Below are 20,930 nucleotides of genomic sequence, written 5' to 3' on the forward strand. Positions count from 1 at the left end.
TTATACCTATATTTGAATTTTATAATTTAGCTTAAACGTTTTTTTATGTTTTGATTAATATTGTAGCCGTTCGTTAAAATTACTACTCGTTCTCATACATTGAAATATTACCATCAATCATTCACGTAAATAAATAAGAATACATAAATATATAATAATTAATAAGAGAAATCTCATCTCTGGCATTAAAAGTCGGGAAAAATCCGACCAAAAAAAGACTCCGGTCGGCTATTTTTGCTAGATAAATTGACTTTATTTTATATATTTTAAAAGACATCAAAAAAAAAAACTATGAAAAAGTCCACTAAGTGCATTTGAAAGTACATTCCACCTCTATTCCTTGCCTATAAATTCGTCAATGGTTCCTTTGAGGACCACCTCAAGCATTTCGATACGATCTCCCAGAATCCTTGTTGCTATATTGAGACTATATGTTACACACACACACATACACACAGAGAGAGAGAGAGATAAATTGAAACGTTTCGCTACTGGGGATAAAATATGTAGATATAGATATAGTTGAGGAGACCACATCCTAGGCCAAGATCTACATGCTCTTGTTGAAGCTGAGAGCGGCTCGAAGCTTGTTGCGGATGCGCGGAGAATTCCAGCGATTGGTGCCAGCCGAGGCCGAGCCCACGACGGAGCGAATCTCGTTGGGCGATATGCCCTCGTCCACATCGTCTGCCTCCGTTTTGATCTCCATCTTCTGGACAATGAGGCGCATCAGCTGGTGCTGTTGCTCCAGCATGCGGCTTATGTCGCGCAGCTTGCGGCGCTGCCGCTCCAGCTCTGCGTTGATAAAATCGTCATTGTTGTCAAAGGAGATGGCGTCCATGGCGGCTAAAGAGCAGAAAATGAGTCAGCACATGGCTCCAACAAAAGAAAGGCAGAGCTACTTACAATCCTCGGTGAAGGGATTGGAGAACCATTTGCGTAGGATAAAGTCACAGAAGCCGACCTTGCACTTTGCCTCGTTTGGGTATTCGATAAGCTCCATTTTGTCCACCCGCTGCAGCCAGACATGGGGTAGCTTGCGCTCCAGTTCCGTGTGCAGGACCACCTGCATGGCCAGACGTTTCAGCTGGGCATTGCGACGCACCGACTCGATGTCGCCAACCGCCAAACCGATAAGCAAATTCATCAACAGAATGGGCATGAGTATCATGAAGACGCCTGTCACGAGAAATAGCCATCAGATAATGGACAGGTGGGAATAATCTTACGGATCTCACTCAGTATCAAGAAGGAGGTCATGGGCACTTTGAGTCGGTCGCGATAGTAGGTGTTCACATAGGTGCCCACAACATCCAGTTCGCCCAACATCATGGAGAAGGTGCGCAGCAGAGACATCGGAATGTTCGAGAAGGACAAGTGGTTCGGCTGTGGATCGATAATCTGGAATGAAGGAAAATCTCTGGAAATATATACCACAAACGACTCACCCTCTCAAACGAAAACCCACCTTCGAGAGCAAAATGTAAAAGGCCAGTCCAAAAGCAATGATCAGTATGGAGAAGACCATCAGCACTTTGATGAGCGTCTGCAGGATCTCCAGAAACATAACCACATAGATGCCAACCTGGTCGAATCTCTGCAGGAACAGCAAGAGCCGGAACCAGGACAGAAACACAGCAATCGAGGCCGCCGAATAGTGAATGCTGGTAATGATGCCATCGGCCCGGAAGGCCGGCACTATCATGACCAGGGCCGATATGTATAGCACCCAGGATATCAAGTTGACCGTCTCCAGGATATAGTGCAAGCGTTGCTGGTAGATCTGCAGCATTTCCCGCATCGAATTGAGCAAAATGTAGACCACAATCACCCCAGCACAGAATAGAATGGCCGTGGTCCGATTGATGCGCTCCACACACGAGTCCTGGCGGAAGTTTGTCGCGGCAAAGTGATTCTGCGAGAGGTTGTGGGTCAGCTGGTCCCACCTGGCAAAAACGATCTTCGCAATCAGTTTGTCTGTGTTTGGTATTCCATAGCTTAAGCTTACCCCAAATTGCAATATTGGCTCATGGACTTGTTCACACCGGGCTCCAGCTCAATGTTGTTCATCATCAGGGACGAATAGATCGTGACAAAGACCAGGAATATCGAGTAGATCAGCAGGTTGGCCAGATGAAAGTACTTGCCGTACGAGTTCCACTTCATCTGCAGATACTTCTGGCTGAGTGGATGGGCCAGCAGCTCCACGCGTCCATGGGTAACCATGGTCTGGCCGGGGATCAGAGAGGCAATGTGTTAGGAAAAGCATCTGGATATTGGGGGGCGACACATACACGACTTCACGACATACGAGATACAGGAATACGAGACACGGGGATACGAGATACAAAAGCCAGATACGATGGTGTACACTGTACAGTGAGTCGGTTAGTGGGTTAGTTTTTGGTAGGGACGATAGGCACAAGTTGCAGAGTTGCAGTAGTCTATTGGTTATATCGGTACTATAAAGCGAAGAGAGTACTAGCGACACTCACATTCACCACGGCCAGGGGCATGGGACGCCACTTGGGATCATTGAACTCTTTGCGCTTGGCCTCGATCTGTTCGGGTGTCTTTTGGTAGGGCCAAAATGAATATTTAATCTAGATATGGTGGTAGATTAGTCAAGGAAGTGTGTTATATATACGTATATAGAGCGTCGAGGTAGGCATTTTGATGGGCGGATGATGATCATGAAGAGCGGACTCAAGTAACCCCCCATCCAACGTCACATATACATACGTATGCAAAGGGTTTGCCAGTTCGTACAAGGATCGTATCGTAGTATAGGGAGGAAAAAACACACTCAAACACACACTGAATCATGCAACAGATCCTGGGATCTGCTTCTGCTTGCCCTGCTTCTTCTGCTTACATTCAATGCCGGCAACGGAATGGGATTTGTTGTCATTATCGGCTCTCCGGTTTTCTCATCGATCTTGGCAAACATAAAGGGGCATTGCAAGAATGCGAAAGAGTACTTTATCTGTATATATATATATATATGGTGGACATTTTCAATATATAGAGATATAGAGGATTAGCTTCGATGGAATGAGATGATTGGCGGCATACCGAACCCATTGGCTAACGGAACAACTTACGTAAAAGCTCTTCGAGTCCTTCTTGCAGTTGGCCTTACTGATACACTTGTCCTGCACCGCCTCAAAGACCTTCGGCATGGAGGCAATCAGGGCCAAGGTGACGCACGGATGCTTGTCGGAGCGGAGGGCCATCACCTCATTGGCCCGCTCCTCGTGGGTGACCATGGCCAGAGCCGCCTCCGGGTACTTGTAGTAGATGGCATAGTCAATGGCACTCATGTCCAGGACATTATAGACCAGCTTGCATTGCATGGACATCAGCACCGAGATGGCATGCGGCTTGTTCTCCATGGTGGCCAGGTGGAGAGCAGTGTTCTGTGTGGGGATTGGAGGAAGCTTAGCAGCCAGAACAGTGTGAGAGTGTGCCAGGCGAGCAGCCACTTACCCCATCCTTGTCCACTTGATCGAGCAGATGGGAGTGCACCGAGTGCAGCAGCTCAATGGTCTCGGTATAGCCGGACATGGCCGCCAGCTGGAGAGGATTGCGTCCGGTGTGATCCCTGTGCAGCAGAGCCCCGCGGTTGAGCAGCAGCTGGACCACACGGGTGTGCCCCTGCTGGGAGGAAATGTGCAGCGGAGTCATCCCTGCCCCGTCGCTTTCGTTGATGATGAACGAGCCCTTCTCCGAGTCGAGCAGCTGGCGCACGGTGTTGTAGCGGCCGTAGCGGGCGGCAAAGTGCAGCGGACTCTCGTTGTTGTTGTTCTTGAGGTTGATGCAGGCCCCCAGCCGAATGAGATTCTCCAGCGAGCGGATGTGCCCGTCCCGACTGGCGTAGTGGAGCGGCGAGCAGCCCATGCTGTCCTTCTCGTTGAGCAGCAGCTGGAGCTGGTTGTTCGTCTGGCAATTGGCCACCTGCTCGGCAAAGTCCGTCAGCCGGCCACCGTTCATGATGACAAAATGCAGGACATTGCGAGCAGCCGCATCCTTGACGCTAATCCCAGCCCCCAATCGAATCAAGAGGTGGACTGTGTTGGTGTGATAAGAAGGAGCTCTTTAAGCGAAAAGATGGAGGAATCCCAAAGCGCTTACCCGTCTTCCAGCCGCTGCGAGAGGCAGCCAGCAGCAGGGGGGAGCGATGCTCCTTGTCCAAAGCATTAATGTCGGCTCCCTCGCTCACCAAATAGGACACAATATCCGGATGATCAAACATGGAGGCGCAGTGCAGCGGCGTCATCTTCTGCACATCGGTGCAGCTCAGGCAGATCCTCTTCTCCATTGGCTGCATCTCGAACATCAGCTTCACAATATCAATGGCACCCTAAAACGAGAAACGGAAATCGATGGCGGATTCACTTCCCCACTCAATGCAAAATGAATCATATTACATGCCATCCGGGGCTCTTTGTTTTCCCAGCACCGAAGTCACGTTCGACTTGGCGAAATTTGCATAAGAATTTGTCAAATTAAAGTCACTCGTGTAACACGTAAGCCAGCCAGGACACGAGCCAAACTTCGCACCAGCCCCCAGTGCGCCCGTCCACCCACTGAGAGATGCTTTCACACTGTTTTCCTTTTGACCAGAAAAGCTTTGTTTACCCATCTATCCAGCGCTCCATATCTCCCCAGGGAAATATGAGTATGAGCGTTTTCATGTGCTCCGCTGCTGCTTGTCAGCTAGGACCTTCCTCCGTCTCCGTCTTCGTCTTCGTCATCGTCGTCGTCTCAGTCCTCGAGTTCCTGTCCACACTATCAACTCACCTGAGCGCAGGCCAGATGCACTGGTGTCGAGAGATCATGTTGCTGGGTGGATATCTTTGCACCGGACTTGAGGCACAACTCCACAGCCTTGATGTCGCCACCGTGGACCGCTGAGTGCAGTGGCACATTGCCCTCCGAGTCGTAGAAGGATATCATCTCCTCGCGTGTACAGCCGCGTTGTTCGCCCCACTGCAAGATAAGTCGCATTTAAGGGCGTACCATTAATAACTGGGTGGCGAAGGCGACATGGCAGATTTACATATACGAGTATAGCTTAGAGCAGTTTTTGGAGATGCTTTCGCTGGGCAGACATTTTTTATTATTTCGGAACTATTGGTAGATATTCATATGGAATAGTCTTGAAATTTCATTCATTTATGAAAACAAAAGAGTCGTCTTTATGTCTGTAGCATACCTTCCAACCAATACAAGATACCCTTGTGCTCCTGGAGTACCGTGTATAAAGTGAAAGTCTAGGCCCAGACCACACAAATATTGTTTACGAAAGTCAATGTCCGACACTGCTGGACTTTAACAACATTCGATACTTTTTGTTTCGCAGCCTAAACCCTTCTAATGTGTTTAATTTTTTTCTTTTCTGGGAAGTTTAACAATAAACGGAGTTTGTCAGAGTTCCACAGATAGAACAGGAGGCAGCGTTTAAAATTTGATACTTTTTCATGGCGGCACAGCGTATACGCAATTTCAATCAAAAAAATAAGAGTAAAGGCAAAATGAAAATCAACTCAAAGTGGAAGTCAAAGCGAGTGCATGAAAGGTCACAGGATAAGTGGGGAGCAGTGGGAGCTGTGGCAGGAACGAAAAGGATACGAGGAGGACATTACAATAAGTGGTCAAATGGGAATAGCTACCACAAAGTGCAAGCAAGATCAAAGCAGGATGGGGCATGCAATTCATGGGAAACTTGCCTGGAAAAAGACCTCCATTGTCTTGGAGCTGGCGTTCTTGGCAGCCTCGTGAATGGGATAATAGCCGTTGTTACACGGCTTACGGGGGCATGCATCGAACTCGGTTATCTGGAAGATACGACGCACACAATGTGTTACACGACATGATATAACATATGCGACTCTATAATAATATACTAATACTAAGGCACATCCTAGGGCTACACACACAGGCATAGACACACACACACACACACACACAGAGAGAGAGACTCTGCCGGGCGAGTTCTTGCAGAATATCATAGCATACTTTCGTGCGCAGGCAAGACAAAATTGCTTCAGAGGATACAAACCTTTTCATTTGTTGTTTTCTATGATAAATTAATGTTGTATGTGTGCGGGAGATTGGGTGTATGAGTGTGGGTCTGTGGGTGGTTGGATGTGGGGATGTGTGTGGGGTGAAATTGATTAATGACGAATTGTGTTTGGTCCAATTCGTTATCAAAATGCAAATAAAATGCATGAGTGAATGCGAAATGCGAATCTAAAAGTGAAAATAATTACGGGGAACAACTTGGGCGAGGACTCACACCACTTACCAGGATGCGAGCGCATTCCTCGTGATCGTAGATGGCCGCCAGATGGAGGGCCGTGCGTCCATGCTCCCCGCCCTGCTGTATGTCGATGACGTTCCGGTACTGTCCCATCACCCGCAGGGATTTCACCTTGTTCAGCTCGGTGGCCAGGTGGACAGGAGCCTGCTTCTTCTCGTTGAGCACTCCCGTGTCCACCGGGCTGTAAACATGGTGAGGGATTGGTTGGTTTGGATTACTGTTAAATAGACCATGGCGAAAGTCAGTGTAGTCAGCTTACATGGACAGCAGATAGTCCAGGGCTTCGTAAGCATCGCACTCGACGGCAATGTGGAGTGGTGTATTTCCGGCATTGTCCTTGGCATTGAAGTCTGCAAGGCGCTCTTAATAATGACATTATGGTGGTAATGGATAAAGGGTACCCCCTAGCCGGGACTCACCCCCGTTCTGATCCCTAATGTAGCGCAGTATATTGACGCGATTTCTGGCCGTTGCCTGGTGGGCAGCCGTCCGTCCCTTGCCATCCTTCAGGGAAATGCGCGTGTTGTCGGCCATAAACAGACGCTTGAAATCATCCAGGTTTCCGGACTCGGCTGCCTGTTAATTAAACGAGGGAACAGGTGTTTCTCAACTCAGCTCAACTCGAATCAACTCAATCAGTTTTCCAGTAAGTTGGATTAAAGTCCAAAGCGTTTGCTGTTTGCTGTTTTTGCTCCGGCAAACTAAAAGTTTAAGGCGAGACAGCTCAGGGTGACAAGCCAGAGCAACAGACGACAAGGGGGGGGGCCTTCAATACAGGAGGAGATCCCGAAAGAGTGGAAGCTTATGCACAGTGACAAGAAATGTCAATAGATTTTTAATCTGAAAAGACTCCGTCAACATTCAGTCTTTCATTTCCGTCATATTTGTAGTGTCTTCAGTGCCTGCTCCATCTCAGTCTTTTGTTTTGCTTTCATCCGCTTCAAGAGGTTTCGCTTTAAGCTGAAAACTATTACACAGAATGAAGGCTGCAGCAGCAGTCACCGAACCCAAACCCATGCCCAAAACCAACCCAGCCCCATGACTCCCCATGTTTCAGTATCCTGCAACTTCCCCCGAAATGCACTTAAAAAGTAAATCTAATTTCGGGGCTTCCTTTTAGCTGATTTGATGTGTGCTTTCGTCGAGCAGGTTTACCTGGAGAAAGTCGTCGATTTGTATCTTCGGTGCGGAGGACATTCGCAGTATACGGGCCCACTTGTTGGGCAGGTTGAGCGGGGCCATTGCAGTGAGCTCCGCCCCGCGGGCAAAGCCGCTGATCAAGTAGCGGAGCGGACTGATGACCACCTCCCGATTCGAGGTCTCCTTCTCGCAGTTTGGCATTGTCGTTGGTGGTGCGGGCGAGGACCCTAATTACATTTGTGTGTAGTTTTCAGATTAGCTCTGATTGCCTGTGGCATTCATCTCCACAATGCTGTCGAGGGTGGAGGTTCTACAGGGCCTTTTCAGCTCGTTTTCTACGACTATTTTCTAGTACTATTTTAATGCGCTGGTAACGAAGTTTGCAGATTTAATTTTGCTCTTTTCAATCTTTGAATAGTAGCTGCTAGAGTTCTAGAAATAGTTCCAGCCTCTGTATCAATTTAGTGCCATCCAATATTTTTCTTTTTTTGCAACTTCAATACTTTAAACTTTCTTTGAGCGCTTTTAAAATTGTTTATGCATGTAATATATTTTTCGAATCTTTTCTTTTCGATATTTTAAATCTACAAAATTCTAGCATGCAATGCGTTTTGTTTGCCCTCTTCTCTGGTTTTTTCTAAAAATTCATTTGTATTCGTTGTGGATATTTCTTTGGTTCTCAAATTTGATGAAGTCGTATGTGCATGAAGTATTTTTGTGAGTGTATTTATCTGGGGTTGTTTAAGATATATGCAAGAAACTCTATTAATAGGGCATGCAAAATATTCGATTTTAATTTTAAACTTTTTCTTGCATTTTTGGCAAGTATTTGTCAGTATTTTTCGGCAAACATTTTGTAATCACTGTTAAAAAAAAGTTATTTGGGGCCTTTGTGCTTGTGCTTGTCAATTAAGGAATCCCATTTGATTGGGTTACGCGGACCCAATTTAACAAATTGTCTTTGATTTTCCACTGATTTTCAAACCAAGTTAACATCATTTTCCGCTCGCACACTGATAAAGAAGAGAGGCTGCCAGCCAAGTTGCCACAAGACTGAAATCTCGGGCCAAGAAGTGCTCGCTTTTATAGCCAACATTCGGAACGCTGGCCAACGACATCGGCGGGGCATGGGTGCGTTCGGGTGCGCTGGGTGGGAAAACAGAATGGACTGCCGGAGGGCGGAATTTACGCCGTACTCGGAACGTGGTGAGTTTTTCATTGAATTTGACCCCGTAAATCTCTGATTCCATTTCAATTGCATGTCGATTTTGTTCCGGACTGTCCTGTCCATCGAACTTGTTGCTCTGCATGTCCCGCCGAGACGATGTTTATTTTCTTATGTCTACCCATCGATAGCACTCATGGTTGGGTATTCGGAGTGCCATCCAAGAAGCCATTGAACTTTCTAGAAAGCCGTTCCTCGAAAAAACTCATTTCTCAGCTGCAATCTGCGGAATCGATATACATTTATCACAACTCTCGCCTGGAGAATTGCCATTGGGCTTTCACTTTGGAGAATTGGCCGGGCCACGAGGCCACCCACATCCATTCACCCGATTACCAACTCAACTCACCCGCAATATCCTGAAGGGGCTGTCACGCAACAAGCAGACCTGCTCCGCCGCCGGTTCGGCTGGCAAGATGGCCTCCAGTGGGGTGTCTGCATCATCGCCATCGATTTCGCCCCGCTTGACACCCGAACTTCGTTCGATTATCATCGAGAATATCCAATACTGCATGAAATTATAGAAGAACAATTATAAAAGTGTATTGATAGTGGATCCTTCGATTCCCACATGATTTCAACATCGATATAATTTAGTTTTTCATCATTTTTATTAGGTTATTATATCTTAGGATTCCTATAAATCATTCTCAAAAGCATTTATCAATTTATAGAACTCTCTTCTCGAAAATTCTTCAAAGAACTTTGAGATAGAATAATTTGTTCACGATATTTTTAGAGGTTTGCCAGAAGATCTATGTCTAAACCATTTTTAAAGGATTAACACAGAATCTGAACGGTTTCGTTTCTGAGAGTGCTCGAGTCGAATGTTTTCATAGAGGAAAACTATATAAAATGGAAATTGGAATGGTAAAAACTATTTAAAACATTCCCCCCATTTAAATGCGGACTGTAGAACATTCTAGAGCTCGTGAAATCCTTACGCCACGCATTGGGGACTCTGAGGTATTCCCCAGTTACCTAGCTCCCGCCTGACTCACCTTGCTGTTCCGGTTCTTGGTGCTGGTGCTAGTGCTGCTGTTGCTGCGCGTCTTCGGCAAAAGTGTGGGCTGGGCCTCCATCAGATCCGGCGACGACAAGGCGGGGCACTGGCTATTGTAGACCCCACCATTCCAGAGCTTGGGCATGTCCGGGCCGCTCAACTGTCGCTCGGTGGCTGCCGCTGTTGTGATGGTGAAGGGCCGCGACTCGCGACTATGCATGATAATGGTTTTGCGATTAGTCACAATATTTCACAACAAAAAACAGAATCCAGCTACGGCTCTCATCCGCAATCAGTTCTCTAATTAGATATTGATTGGCCTAAACGTTTTGCAGGCGTGTTAACCGACAGCAAACCAATTTAGATAACCCGTCTGTCACATGATACGCTCCCGATAGAACAGTACAGAAGGACGGACACTGGGAGATAAAGGAATTCGTGCTTTGGCTGTGCCTGTGCCTGTGGACTTTGTCGAGCTACAACCGAACCGTGACTGCAGCTATGACAAACTGTGAGTAACCCCCAACAGTATATCTCATATATCTGTTGGTCCGTAACTCTGTAACTCTGACACAACCAGGAGAGAGTCGAGTCAACGGCCGGCCGTTTGTCATTTTTCTAGCTAGCTCCTTCCCGGGGGAGTGCGAGTGGGGAAGTGCGTCCGTTCGTACGCCCTATTTAATGGCAGTGTCTAATTAACGGGCTGTTTATTTGTGGCACTCGAGCCAGACGTGCCACAGAATTTGCATAATGCCAAACCAGCCCAAGCGCAAGCCCAAGCCCCTTCGAAGGCAAGACTCTGCTCCTTGCAGTCCCTTACTTACTCCTCGACTTCCTCCAGCTTCATTTTGAACCGACTCGACCGAGGGATTGTAACGAACTGCAAATATGCTAGGGCTGTCAGCAGTGCTTATAGGTGGATCCCAATTACTTTCTAGAGATATCCATCAATACCTGACATCGCGATTTGGGCCTCGATTTCGCACTTACTGACTACTCTGACTAATGAGTATTTCCATTCCCGAATTCCACTGGGGCTCTGATTGTTTCCAAGGGGTTAAGTGGATGGATGAGTTGACGAAATTGGAAACGCTGTGTCTGGGTCGATTAGTCTGAGTGGTTCCTCCCTCGTTTGGTAAATATCATAGACCCATATGGGTGTGTAAATAAAGCCCTTAATTAAATGAAAACTTACCTTTTGAAAACTCTTTTGGAACTCTTCTTTGCTCCTCCTAGACCTAGGGGTCTCAGTACTTTCGGATTCTGTCTTACAAGCTCCCTGTGCAACGATTCATTTACATCTTCAATCGACTTTGAATTTGAAGAACTTGAATTTGATTTTGATCTCAGCCAAGACTAGGCCGGAGCACACCGAACACGCACGTCTGTGGCAGCAGCAGCAGGTATTTTCCGAGAATTTGCTATCAGAATTTAGCAGCATTTAAGGCTGAGTGCCCCGATGCTTGCCATATGTTTCCCGATGCTTGCGATCCGCTCTCTGGGGAAAGCACTACAAGTGCAGGCACGGAACGGAACGGCACGGCACGGTACGGCACCAGCGAGGACTCCCTGCAATGCAGCTCCAGCGGCAGTTTCCTCTCTGATTATGATGGACGGACACTTTAATTATAAAACTCAATTAGCACCTTTGACTGGCAATAATTTGCTGAAACTGAAATGGACTGGGCTCTCTCTCTCTCTCTCTCTCTCTATTTCTATATCTATATCTCCCTCTGTTTCCCTACTGCGACTTTCCCTTGAAAATTTTCTGCTGAGTGATTCGCGCGTACCGACAGCCTTGATAGCTGGTCTCCAACTAAATGTGGCAGCCTTTGGGCCAGTGCCTGTAATGTGTCCCCGTTGACAGTTTCTCGACTGTATGGTCTGGACTGGTTCGGGGCGGCGGACCTGATAACAGCCTTTCGTCACTCGTCTCGTCGCGTCGCGTCTAGTCTCGTCTCGGGACGAATGTCGCCATTAACATGTAACGATACATCCAGACAGACGCATATAGATACCATACCATACCATACCATTCCATATGTATAAATAAATACCCCACGAAAGTTTGAATGAATGATGAAATAGCGCAGCAGAGTTTATTCAGTAGAACGATTCAGAATGTGTGGGAGAAAGACTGCCAATCGAGTGGCAAAATAGAGTGGCTCTTATTAGCTTCCTCTCTGAGCTGGATCAGGATTCTTTTAACCGCCTCTTTCGGAACCTCTTGGGTCTTGTGTAGGTACGGCACCGCACCAATTGGCTGACAGTAATCATCGTTCTGATCCATGTTTGCTCTGTTCGTCTAACTTGTTCTATTTCACAGTTTATTAATAGTTCTTTAAAGTGCTGGTCGGTCGATGTGCTGGTCGGTCGATGTGCTGAACGAGTCGGTTTTTATCGCTGCGCCGATGTCCCATGCGGCTATTAGCGATTTCATTTAATTAACTTATAAGTGACGCATGCAAATACAACAATGAACTAATTTATTGGGAAACTTTAAAGAGGGAAAATGCAATTCAATTTTGCTAAAGCAAACAAGTAAAACACAAAACGAAAACTGATAACAAATCACAGAAAGGGAATGGACATGAGTTGGCTCGGGATTTTGGTAAAGAACAGAACCACTGCTACGATAACTACCGAGAGGAGAACGCCCCACAGGACATATTTCCGTATGGAGGGCCAGAGGATGTAGTGGAACGACTTGAAGGGATGCGTCAGGGGATTGAAGGCTGTGTCCGGCCGACTGCAAGTATAGGCCATATATAATAGGAAGATCGGAAGCTGGCATTGGAATACGTACTCGGGCTTCTCCAAAGCCAAGGGTGGGTCATGGCCATGGCCTGCGGGTTGATTCGAGGCCTCCGCCGACGTACAGACATCGATTTGTAGTTCCATTTTGCCCTGGAGTGGATCGTATTCGAAATTTTAGGCTACTCGGACTCCGATTCCGGACTCACCTTCGTCGAGGTGATGGGCAGACCAGACCTCGGCTTCGGGGCACTATCGACTGGGAACCAGCCATGGATGGACTTGCGCTGGAAGAGATTCAGTCGCTTCCGCTGTTTGGGGTACGCCTGGCAATGCGCCTCCGTCTCATACGGCATGGGCATGTTGGAGAGGTTCAGCTCCAGGGCGCCCAGGTACTCGTTGCGCGTTATGAAGTCCCGGTCCCAAATCTGCAGATAGATAACCGGTGGCCGCTTGACCTCAATCTCCTCGAACAGTCCGCCTCGGCGGCGGAAGACCATCTGAAACACGCGCACGAAGGAATTAATTAGTAGAGGGTATTGGTTTACCCCGGACCATGCGACCAATTAGGCAAGGTCAAGGACTCCTGGCTCCCCAGCCGCTCACCATGTCCTCATTGGGGGAGTACATCATCGGGAATATCATGCGCCAATTAAAGGCAGCATCGCCGGTGAACGAACGGTAATGGATATCGGTTGATTGGCGCTTGTCTATATCCTGGCACCAGCTGCAACGTAACAGAACACAACAGCGCAGAACAAAAGCAGAAAATCGGATAATTGCATATCGTTTACATGGCAGCAGCCTTATTTCCCCCATTTCCTCTTATCCCATTTCCACTTACCCAGTTACGTAGAGGTCGCTCATTAGTTTGCCAAAAACATTTCTGTCGCCCGCCTGGATGCCTCTCAAATTTTTGACCACAACACGGACCTCGTAACCAGCGGGTGGCACGGGCGTGATATCAACTGGAAACGGCATGACTTTGTTGGCCTCAAACAGCTCTATCCACAGCTGGAGCTTGCCCTGCATTGAAAGAGAGGAGGGTTCAGCAGATGGGCTTCAACTTTGGATCTCCTTGGCTTAAAGTCAGGTCTTTGGACAGTCGGTCGGAGCATTACTTGGAAGCTCTTGCCTCTTACCTGTTCGACATTGGGATAATCATCGCGGTAGAGAGAGCGAGTCTCCACATGCTCGGGCACCAGCTTGTAGCCAAAGGAGGGCAACCTCTCAAGGTTTTTCAGCACTGTCAGACTGAGTCGTTCATGCATCTCCTCACCTGAAACGGGGGAATCAGTACAGATACTCCACCCATATATATATAATAGATGCACCCCTCACCCCGTGATATGGTTGTTTCATCGGCGAAGAGCTGTCCATCCACTTCGAGCACGTTGCCGTAGTAGTAGGGCGGCTGTATGCCCCGTTGCAAGCAGATACTCGTGAGTATCTCCGATGGGAGGCTGACATCGTGCCACTGGTTGTAGCCACTCCTCGAGTACTCCTGGGCCAGGCCCACTGTGGCACGGTGCTTGCTGCGCCAACGATCCTCCAGATCGATGTACGTCTGACCGATGACATCGTCGCGGCATGTGTCCTGGTCGTATACCATCAGCAGGAGCATGTTGTCGCCGGGAAGGTTGGCCTCCAGCTCGAAAATGCGCCCAAAGATGGGGTTGCTCTGGTTGGGGATGTACGCCGCCCGGTCGGAGAGTGTCTTGGCGCCAAGAGAGAGCTTCACGTAGCAGTCGGAATTTTGCTTGACGTCCCGCGGGCGCATCTGAAGGCCCTGCACCACATAGACCCGGACAGCTAGCCTCACCGACTCGGACAGAGATTGGAGCATCGTCTGTTCGCGCGGATTCAAGGACGCTGCCAGGGGTCGGACCATGTCCCCTCCTCCGCCTTCGTCCCAGCTCCCGCACTGGCAGGGCGTCAGCTTGACCTGGATCTTCAGCGTGGCGTACACATCCTCCCTCGGCGGGGCCTGCTTCCTGAACTTGACGCCGTGCACCATCTGGACGGGCACGGCCCAGTCCTGCAGGTAGCCGAACTGGGGCTGCTTCTCCAGCTCGTTGGGATAGATGACCAGCCGGTGCTTGTACTCGTGCGTCATCTCCGCCGCCTTCCAGTACATCGAGTTGTAGAACTTTGTCCACCACGTGAACTGTCCCTCCGCGATGAGCTCGCTGTTGTCCATGTCGTCCGCTGCATACCTCAGGGCCATCCTGTTGGCATAGGCGGCGGGTCGCAGGCCCAGGGCGAACATCAACCGCCTCCAGAAGCGCCTCCACTTGCCGGGGGACTCCTCCTCTTCATCGGCCTCCTCCCATTCTGTGTCCTTCCCCCCGGTCGCATCCACTTCAGTCTCCTCTTCCTCATCCATTGTTACTGCGGTGGAGGTGTAGGAGGCAGCCGAGCTCTGGGTCTCGCATTTGGTCGTCTTTCCCCGCTGCAGGAAGCTGGCGGAGTTCGGTATAAGTGCGGCCCCCAGTATGGACTCTGTGGTTAGCCCGGAGACGAGCACATCGGCGGCTATCATGGCTGGCCAGTACTCCTGCTGATCGGGGAGACTCTGTAAAGTAGTTCCGGAGATGTATGTACTATACTAGAGAATGGGTCGCAGAGAAATCATTGATAGGGAACCCACCACAACGGCTGAGGCGTAGGCTACGAGGAAGTTGATGCTGTTGCCGATGCGGGCCTTCGAGGGACCACTCGTGAGCACCAGGTCCCCCATCATGATGTTGATCTTTCGCTTGCCCGCCGTACTCATGGTGGTCTTGGAGTAGTTGCGCAGCCCCACGAACACAACCTCCAGGCTGCGAAGGGATCTCATTAAAATCCCTACTGATGGAAGTCCAAGTCCAATACTCACACAAAGTTCAGCATATTCGGTCGGATGGCCTTCGGAATACCCGTGCTTAGGACGGGCTCCTTGCTGGCATCGGCAACGCCATCCACCAGCTCGATGAACTCGGCCGACATTAGGACCTCCGCCTGAACGGAACCCTTTCTGGCCAGGGGCACCCACTTGAGGGGCGGCGGAGAGACGTGCTTCAGCCGCTGCATCTTGTTGACGGGGCCCTTGGACCAGTAATGAGGACCGTCCTCCCAGGCGGAGTCCGCCAAATGTTCTCCACTGATCACACTGGCCATCACATGGCCCTTGCCCACCAGCTCATCGGCGAGGGATTTCTCCTTGTTGAAGAACTCCAGGGAGAGCAGCGGGGGATTCTGCACGTACCAGTCGACGCTGCCGGGCAGGGTGATGCAGCTGAATGTGATTTCGGCATCCCAGATGGGTGACAGAGTGCCCGGGGATGTGTTCGTCTCGGCGGCCTGCTCTCCGAACAGGATGCGCAGATGGGAGTCGCAGACGTGCTTCTTCTCTCCTGTGGGTCGGACTTTGGCCTGATGGACATACACATGGCAGCGGAAGAAGGTCCACGCCACACGGGTCTTCCAGACCATTGGTTCGATCGAGATCCAGTCACCGATACTGTTCGAGAGGAACTGCTTGCGCTCCCTCTCGACCACGATGGCAACGCAGCCCAGAATCAAGGCCGTGCTGCAGCCGCAGTTGGGGCAGCTGTGGATGCAACCTGGGTCCTTGAACGCGAAGCTCTTTAGACGCCAGCACTGTGTGATCTGGTTCTGCTGCAGCTCCCGGCGCTGGAGGTGGAGAAAGAGCTTGGCATTGAGGCGGCACACGCCCACCTCCTTGCCCCCGGCACTTAGAGAGAGCAGGAGATCGGGCCACTCGTCCTGCACCCGCGTCATGTTGGAGAGCGCTGTGATCTTGTCCACCAGGCGATGCAGCTCGTTCACCACATCCGCCACAGAGGCGTCCAGGTTCTCCACGTAGGAGCTGCGGAGCTCCTGCTTCAGCTGACGCAGCTCGAGCGGCAGCTTCGCGAAGAATCCCACGAGGAAAAGCTGGCGGTTGATGTCCCACGGAGTGCGCTGGCTCTCCATCTCGTGGTCGAAGCGATGTTCCTTGATGCCCTCCTTGATTTTGCTCAAGATATTGGATATGATGGCCTTCAGACACTTGGCCTGATTAACGTCCTGTTGCGGGGATTTCAGCTGGAACACCTTGAAGGTGTCCAGTTCGGAACGCTGCAAATAGCAGAGGTCAAAGGTTAGCTTCAGAAGGAGGTCGGTCAGCTCTTCTGTTCACCATAAAGTCGACCAGGTCGATCATGAAGTAGTCGCTCTCGTACTTGTCCCGATTGTCGGGCAGGCGGGCACGTAGGAGGCAGGATCGGTAGGGAGCATCCTGGCGGAAGCTTTTCGAGTGCATCGCCGAGCGGAACTTCCCCGATGGCGTCTTCAGGGGACCCTCTAGGATGGTGGAAGTGTTCTCGGCCAGCTTCATGGAGATTTTATAGCTGCTGGCACTGCTTTGGATGTGATCCCCGAGCAGTGGAAGGAACTCCACCATGAAGACCTCTTCCTTCCAAAAAGGAGACTCGTCCAAGCCGTGAACGTCCTCCGCAAGGATCACATGCGACGGCCTCTCCTCCGCCACAGTGTCGGAACGCACCTCCAATAAGAGGCGACCCACATAGGTCATGGGCTGGACGGGATCGTACAATTGCAGATAGGTGGGTCCCAAAGAGGGAATGCCTGCCAGCGATTGAAAAGTACAGGGTACAGTGAAGCAGATATTATGCCAAAGAGGATTACCCACTTTTGAAGGCGATCTCCTCGAATGACAGCTCGTACTCGGCCACGCACTTCCATTTGAGGTGCTCGTGGATGTGGACCAGGATGAGGAAGCGCTGCGCCAGCGAGGGGTATATCCAGGCGAAACTGATCTGGTGGTTCCACACGGGCGTCGTGGTCTGCTTGGCCACCGGCGTCTTGCCCTTGAAGGGATGGAATCTGTACTTTAGAAACGGAAACGGAAAAGTAGGATAGAGATAGAAGTGAATGCCACACGGGTAGATATACGTAGAAGATAGTTGAAGTGAACCATACTTGGATCATGTAGTTGCCCTTCCGCACGAAGAAGCCGCGGAAGAAGGCGATCGAATAGCGGATGTTGCTCGGCGTGTACGAGTTGGGGTTCTGCAGCAGGTTCCTGGGGGCGGAACTCTGGTTTGGTTAGAAGTTGAGGCTAGTGGCTCAGATCGGGGACAGATACTTCTCAATGTCGTCATAGTCTTGGTCCACACTCCACTTGTTCAGACTCTGTGTGTCGGTGTTCTCCTCTGGGATGAGATTATTTGCCACCGAACTGTGCTGCGAGACGATGACCAGATCGATTTGCAAATACCCATGGGAATCACTGGGCTCCTCGCGTGGAGGATTCTCCCCGATGGGCGGCTCCAGGCGACCCCACTTCTTGAAGAATCCGTGATTCGGCTGGTTCCACACGCTATGCAGATCGATCAACAGCTCCCCGACCACCAGGTTCTTCATGAGAGTCTGCGTCTTCTTTAATTCAAAGAGGATGGTCATCCGGAGGAGGTCGCTCAGCGAACAGCGGAACTCGAACACAAAGTACTGTGGAAGAGAATCTCGCTAAAGGTGTCCGTCTTTCAGCCATACCCAAAGCGTTTACCTCATTGAAGTAGGGATTCTCGGAGTTTTGGAACGTCTTGGTGCTCTTCTGCGTCTTATCCAGGCTGACTTTGACGTAAAGCTCCGATGTGGCCAGGCCCACTTTGGCAGCCTTGTGCACCGTAATGCAGATGAGAAAGTCTTGCGGGGCCCCGGCAAAGCAATCATCCATATAACTCATTATATTTCCGTTTCGGCGTGCAATTGATAGTCTGTTATAGGCATTTTTCAGATTAGCTCCCAATTTGAGTGGAAAACAATTGTAACAGGATTTCACAGCTTGACATGAGCAACAGCTCATAGCTAGGTTTTCTTTTGATAAATTTCCACATCAACATATGGAAATTGTTCGATATGCATATTGGATTTGTTTCAACTGAATTCCAATTCAATTTTAAATTCAAATGCAAACTTCAACTTTTTCCACCGGTCCGGCAGCACTATGAGGGAAGCTCACCATTGAGCTTTCACCAAGCTGACTTTCCACTGACAGTGCTGCCAGAATTTCATAGTCATGGCTAAAACCGAATATCAGCTAAAAAAAAATGGACTAAGACTAGATAAAAGCCAAAAATAAAAAAAATGTTGTGGCTTAGATGTTTTTTTAGGTTTGCGTTGTATTTTTGAATTAATTTACTAAATGTGAAGCTATTCCACTTTAAAAGTGATAAATCTAGCCTGAAATAAGCTAATGTAGCAGCACTGGTTACTATAACTAGTGAGGGTGGTTTCGCTCAAAAGCTCGAACCTTTCTGAAAAAAAGAGTGTGATTTTTTCCATACGGAATCACACTCAAAAACCAATTCAGGCCGTCAAGCAGAGCTGCTGCTTGGAGCGTCGCACAGTGGCTCGGTTTCTGAAAACACGTTGCAAGAATTATTTCTTTCAAACTGGGCTAGGTATCAGTCTATAATGTAATGTATATTCTCAGTACTTAAGGGAAATTTTCGAAAGACAAATGTAAGTGAGCGGGGTGCTAAATGGGCGTAATTAACCGTAAAACTCAAATATTCTTTACTTTATCCTAAAGACCATAGTCAAAATAATATAAGTACAATATAATATTAGTTTAAAGCTATTAGATCAATTCCTAATTGAAGTGTAATCTGAAATCTGATTTTTGCCACGAGTCTTTGGCAATCGAGCCACTGCACTATGGTCCAGAATTCGTTTTTTTTGGCATAAAGTCGAAATTTTTATGTGAATGGATTACGTTTTTTCTTGCAAATTCTCAAAGTAAATTCATCATACATATTAAAAATGAAAAAAAAAAAATTATTTAGCTTCCCTGAAGATTTTGGCGAGCTTTTGAAAGTGAAAAATCGATCAGGTGATTGTGGGAAAAAAATTGGCGCCAAATTACTTGTTTACATTTTTACGTGGCGACCGAGTAAATTTGCTCAAATAAATTCGGCTAAAAATGGAAAATGAAGATAAAGGTATGTAGTATCTAATGTATTTAGTTATTTTATGTGTAGTCCCAAGATTTAAGCGTTGTGCAATGTCCAATTTACGTGCATTTTTGTAGAAAATTTAACTGCGTCCCCTGTGTTTTGTAGAATATAACAAATGAACTGAGTTCTGCTGAGAAAAACTAACTATGTGAGTTTGTACGTACAAATGTTGTAATTGACTGGAAAGTAACAACTTTGGCCCGTTTTGGCCCCTTTTCTTTAAATTTGTTAATATTCAGGAAAGTTCGAGTTTTTGCATAGCGATCTCATCGATATTTGGCGCAACAACAATCGACAAAAAAAATCTGTCTCACATTGGATTTACAGTAAAATCAATAACAACCATTTGGAAAATGAAAAAAAAAGAGAAATAGATAAAAAAAATCAGTAATTTTGAATCCTTCATTAAAAGAAACCTTCTGAAGTGCAACAAAATGATGGAACGGTTTATGACCACCCATGCTAAATGGATGGCTTCTAAAATAACAATTATTGTTGATTAAAATTGTAAGACACCAAAGAAAATGGGACGTCCAACATTACATTATACAAATGCAGGGACAAGATTAAAAAGGAAACTGGCGTCTGATCTTGCAAATGATAATAATAATAACACGAATCTTCTTATGCATGCTGCGGCAGTTTCTGCTAAGAAAGAACGCAAGACCTACGTGGCTTTTGTCGTAACAAAAACAATTAGAACACCTGAATACAAACACTAGGCTTTTAAATAAAAGGCATAACTGCGACATTTATCCTAGCTATAATAAAGTAATGGAAAATTAGTGTGTAATAAATTTCCATAGTTTATATATAAATATTGATAATTTGAAATAAGATATTATATATGTATAATGATTTAACAACAAAATGTAATAAATTTGAAGTATGTAATTTAAACTTCCGACTTTATGCAAAAAAAAAAAACAAGAACAAGTACAAGTATACAAGTATATGTACAAAATTTAAAAGCTCTAGCTTTAATTTCGAGCTCTGTGTTAAACAAATCTGAGGTGCTCTGGGGAAGGGGGTCGATGGCGTGGTCGAATCTAAAACAAAAAAAAACCGAAATTTTATAAAAATACTCAAAATAATTGTGCAAAGTTTCAAGGCTCTAGCTTTAAAACTAGACTTTATGCCAAAAAAAACGACTTCTGGACCATAGTGCACTGTGCGCGCGAGCATAGACAAAGAGAGAGAGAGAGCCGCTTCGGCTGACTTCGACGAAAGCTTCGGTTTCGGTTCCAGCCAGTGCTGCCAGATTTTGAGCGTCAAAATAAGTTAGATTTCACAAAAACACAAGCTAAATTCTAGCTAAGAATTCCAATATGGAAATGAGATCATTAGGATTTCCATTATGTTCGAGTACATTTTCTGCTGAAAAAACTTGCAGTTTTTCCAATGTCTCAAAATTATCTGGAAGTCTGAAATTAAACAGCAGATTATTATTTATTTTTA

At 47.7% G+C, this 20,930-nt stretch overlaps 2 protein-coding genes and 2 long non-coding RNA genes across 12 annotated transcripts; 2 read left to right on the top strand and 2 right to left on the bottom strand.

Annotated features, from left to right (window-relative positions):
* Positions 1-238: 238 nt before the first annotated feature.
* TrpA1 (Transient receptor potential cation channel A1) lies at positions 239-11,511 on the bottom strand. 9 transcript variants are annotated; one of them, XM_033385579.1, is made up of 17 exons: positions 10,889-11,511; positions 9,692-9,905; positions 9,040-9,198; positions 6,745-6,901; positions 6,585-6,687; positions 6,311-6,506; positions 5,733-5,840; positions 4,804-4,992; positions 4,135-4,363; positions 3,490-4,070; positions 3,105-3,419; positions 2,876-2,986; positions 2,009-2,229; positions 1,469-1,946; positions 1,239-1,401; positions 907-1,179; positions 239-846 (listed from the first exon to the last, which is right to left on the bottom strand). In XM_033385579.1, the coding sequence occupies exons 2-17, from the start codon at positions 9,836-9,838 to the stop codon at positions 551-553; spliced, it is 3,726 nt and encodes a 1,241-aa protein (XP_033241470.1). In that variant the 5' UTR covers positions 9,839-9,905; positions 10,889-11,511; the 3' UTR covers positions 239-550. The 9 variants fall into 9 exon arrangements, with proteins under 9 accessions (XP_033241470.1, XP_033241469.1, XP_033241471.1 ...); XM_033385578.1 differs by lacking the exon at positions 10,889-11,511 and having other exon boundaries at positions 1,239-1,386; positions 9,692-9,895; XM_033385580.1 differs by lacking the exons at positions 2,876-2,986; positions 10,889-11,511 and adding an exon at positions 2,496-2,603 and having other exon boundaries at positions 1,239-1,386; positions 6,585-6,675; positions 9,692-9,891.
* Positions 8,511-9,246, top strand: LOC117185199 (uncharacterized). Its single transcript, XR_004470793.1, has 2 exons — positions 8,511-8,671; positions 8,822-9,246. It is a non-coding gene; the product is annotated as an uncharacterized lncRNA (long non-coding RNA).
* Positions 11,512-12,162: 651 nt separating the features above from the next.
* On the bottom strand, positions 12,163-18,312 carry mfr (ferlin misfire). The gene is made up of 14 exons (XM_001353043.4): positions 18,020-18,312; positions 17,600-17,961; positions 17,434-17,536; positions 17,144-17,342; positions 16,631-17,079; positions 15,326-16,569; positions 15,098-15,269; positions 13,789-15,022; positions 13,590-13,726; positions 13,292-13,473; positions 13,054-13,174; positions 12,657-12,947; positions 12,500-12,600; positions 12,163-12,442 (listed from the first exon to the last, which is right to left on the bottom strand). Exons 1-14 carry the CDS (start codon positions 18,197-18,199, stop codon positions 12,265-12,267), a joined length of 4,953 nt encoding a protein of 1,650 aa, XP_001353079.4. The 5' UTR covers positions 18,200-18,312; the 3' UTR covers positions 12,163-12,264.
* Positions 18,313-19,170: 858 nt separating this feature from the next.
* LOC117185030 (uncharacterized) lies at positions 19,171-20,504 on the top strand. Its single transcript, XR_004470520.1, has 2 exons — positions 19,171-19,620; positions 19,712-20,504. It is a non-coding gene; the product is annotated as an uncharacterized lncRNA (long non-coding RNA).
* The last annotated feature ends 426 nt before the right edge of the window (positions 20,505-20,930 follow it).

Source organism: Drosophila pseudoobscura, chromosome X (assembly GCF_009870125.1).
Source record: "Drosophila pseudoobscura strain MV-25-SWS-2005 chromosome X, UCI_Dpse_MV25, whole genome shotgun sequence".
Taxonomy (NCBI): Eukaryota; Metazoa; Arthropoda; class Insecta; order Diptera; family Drosophilidae; genus Drosophila; species Drosophila pseudoobscura.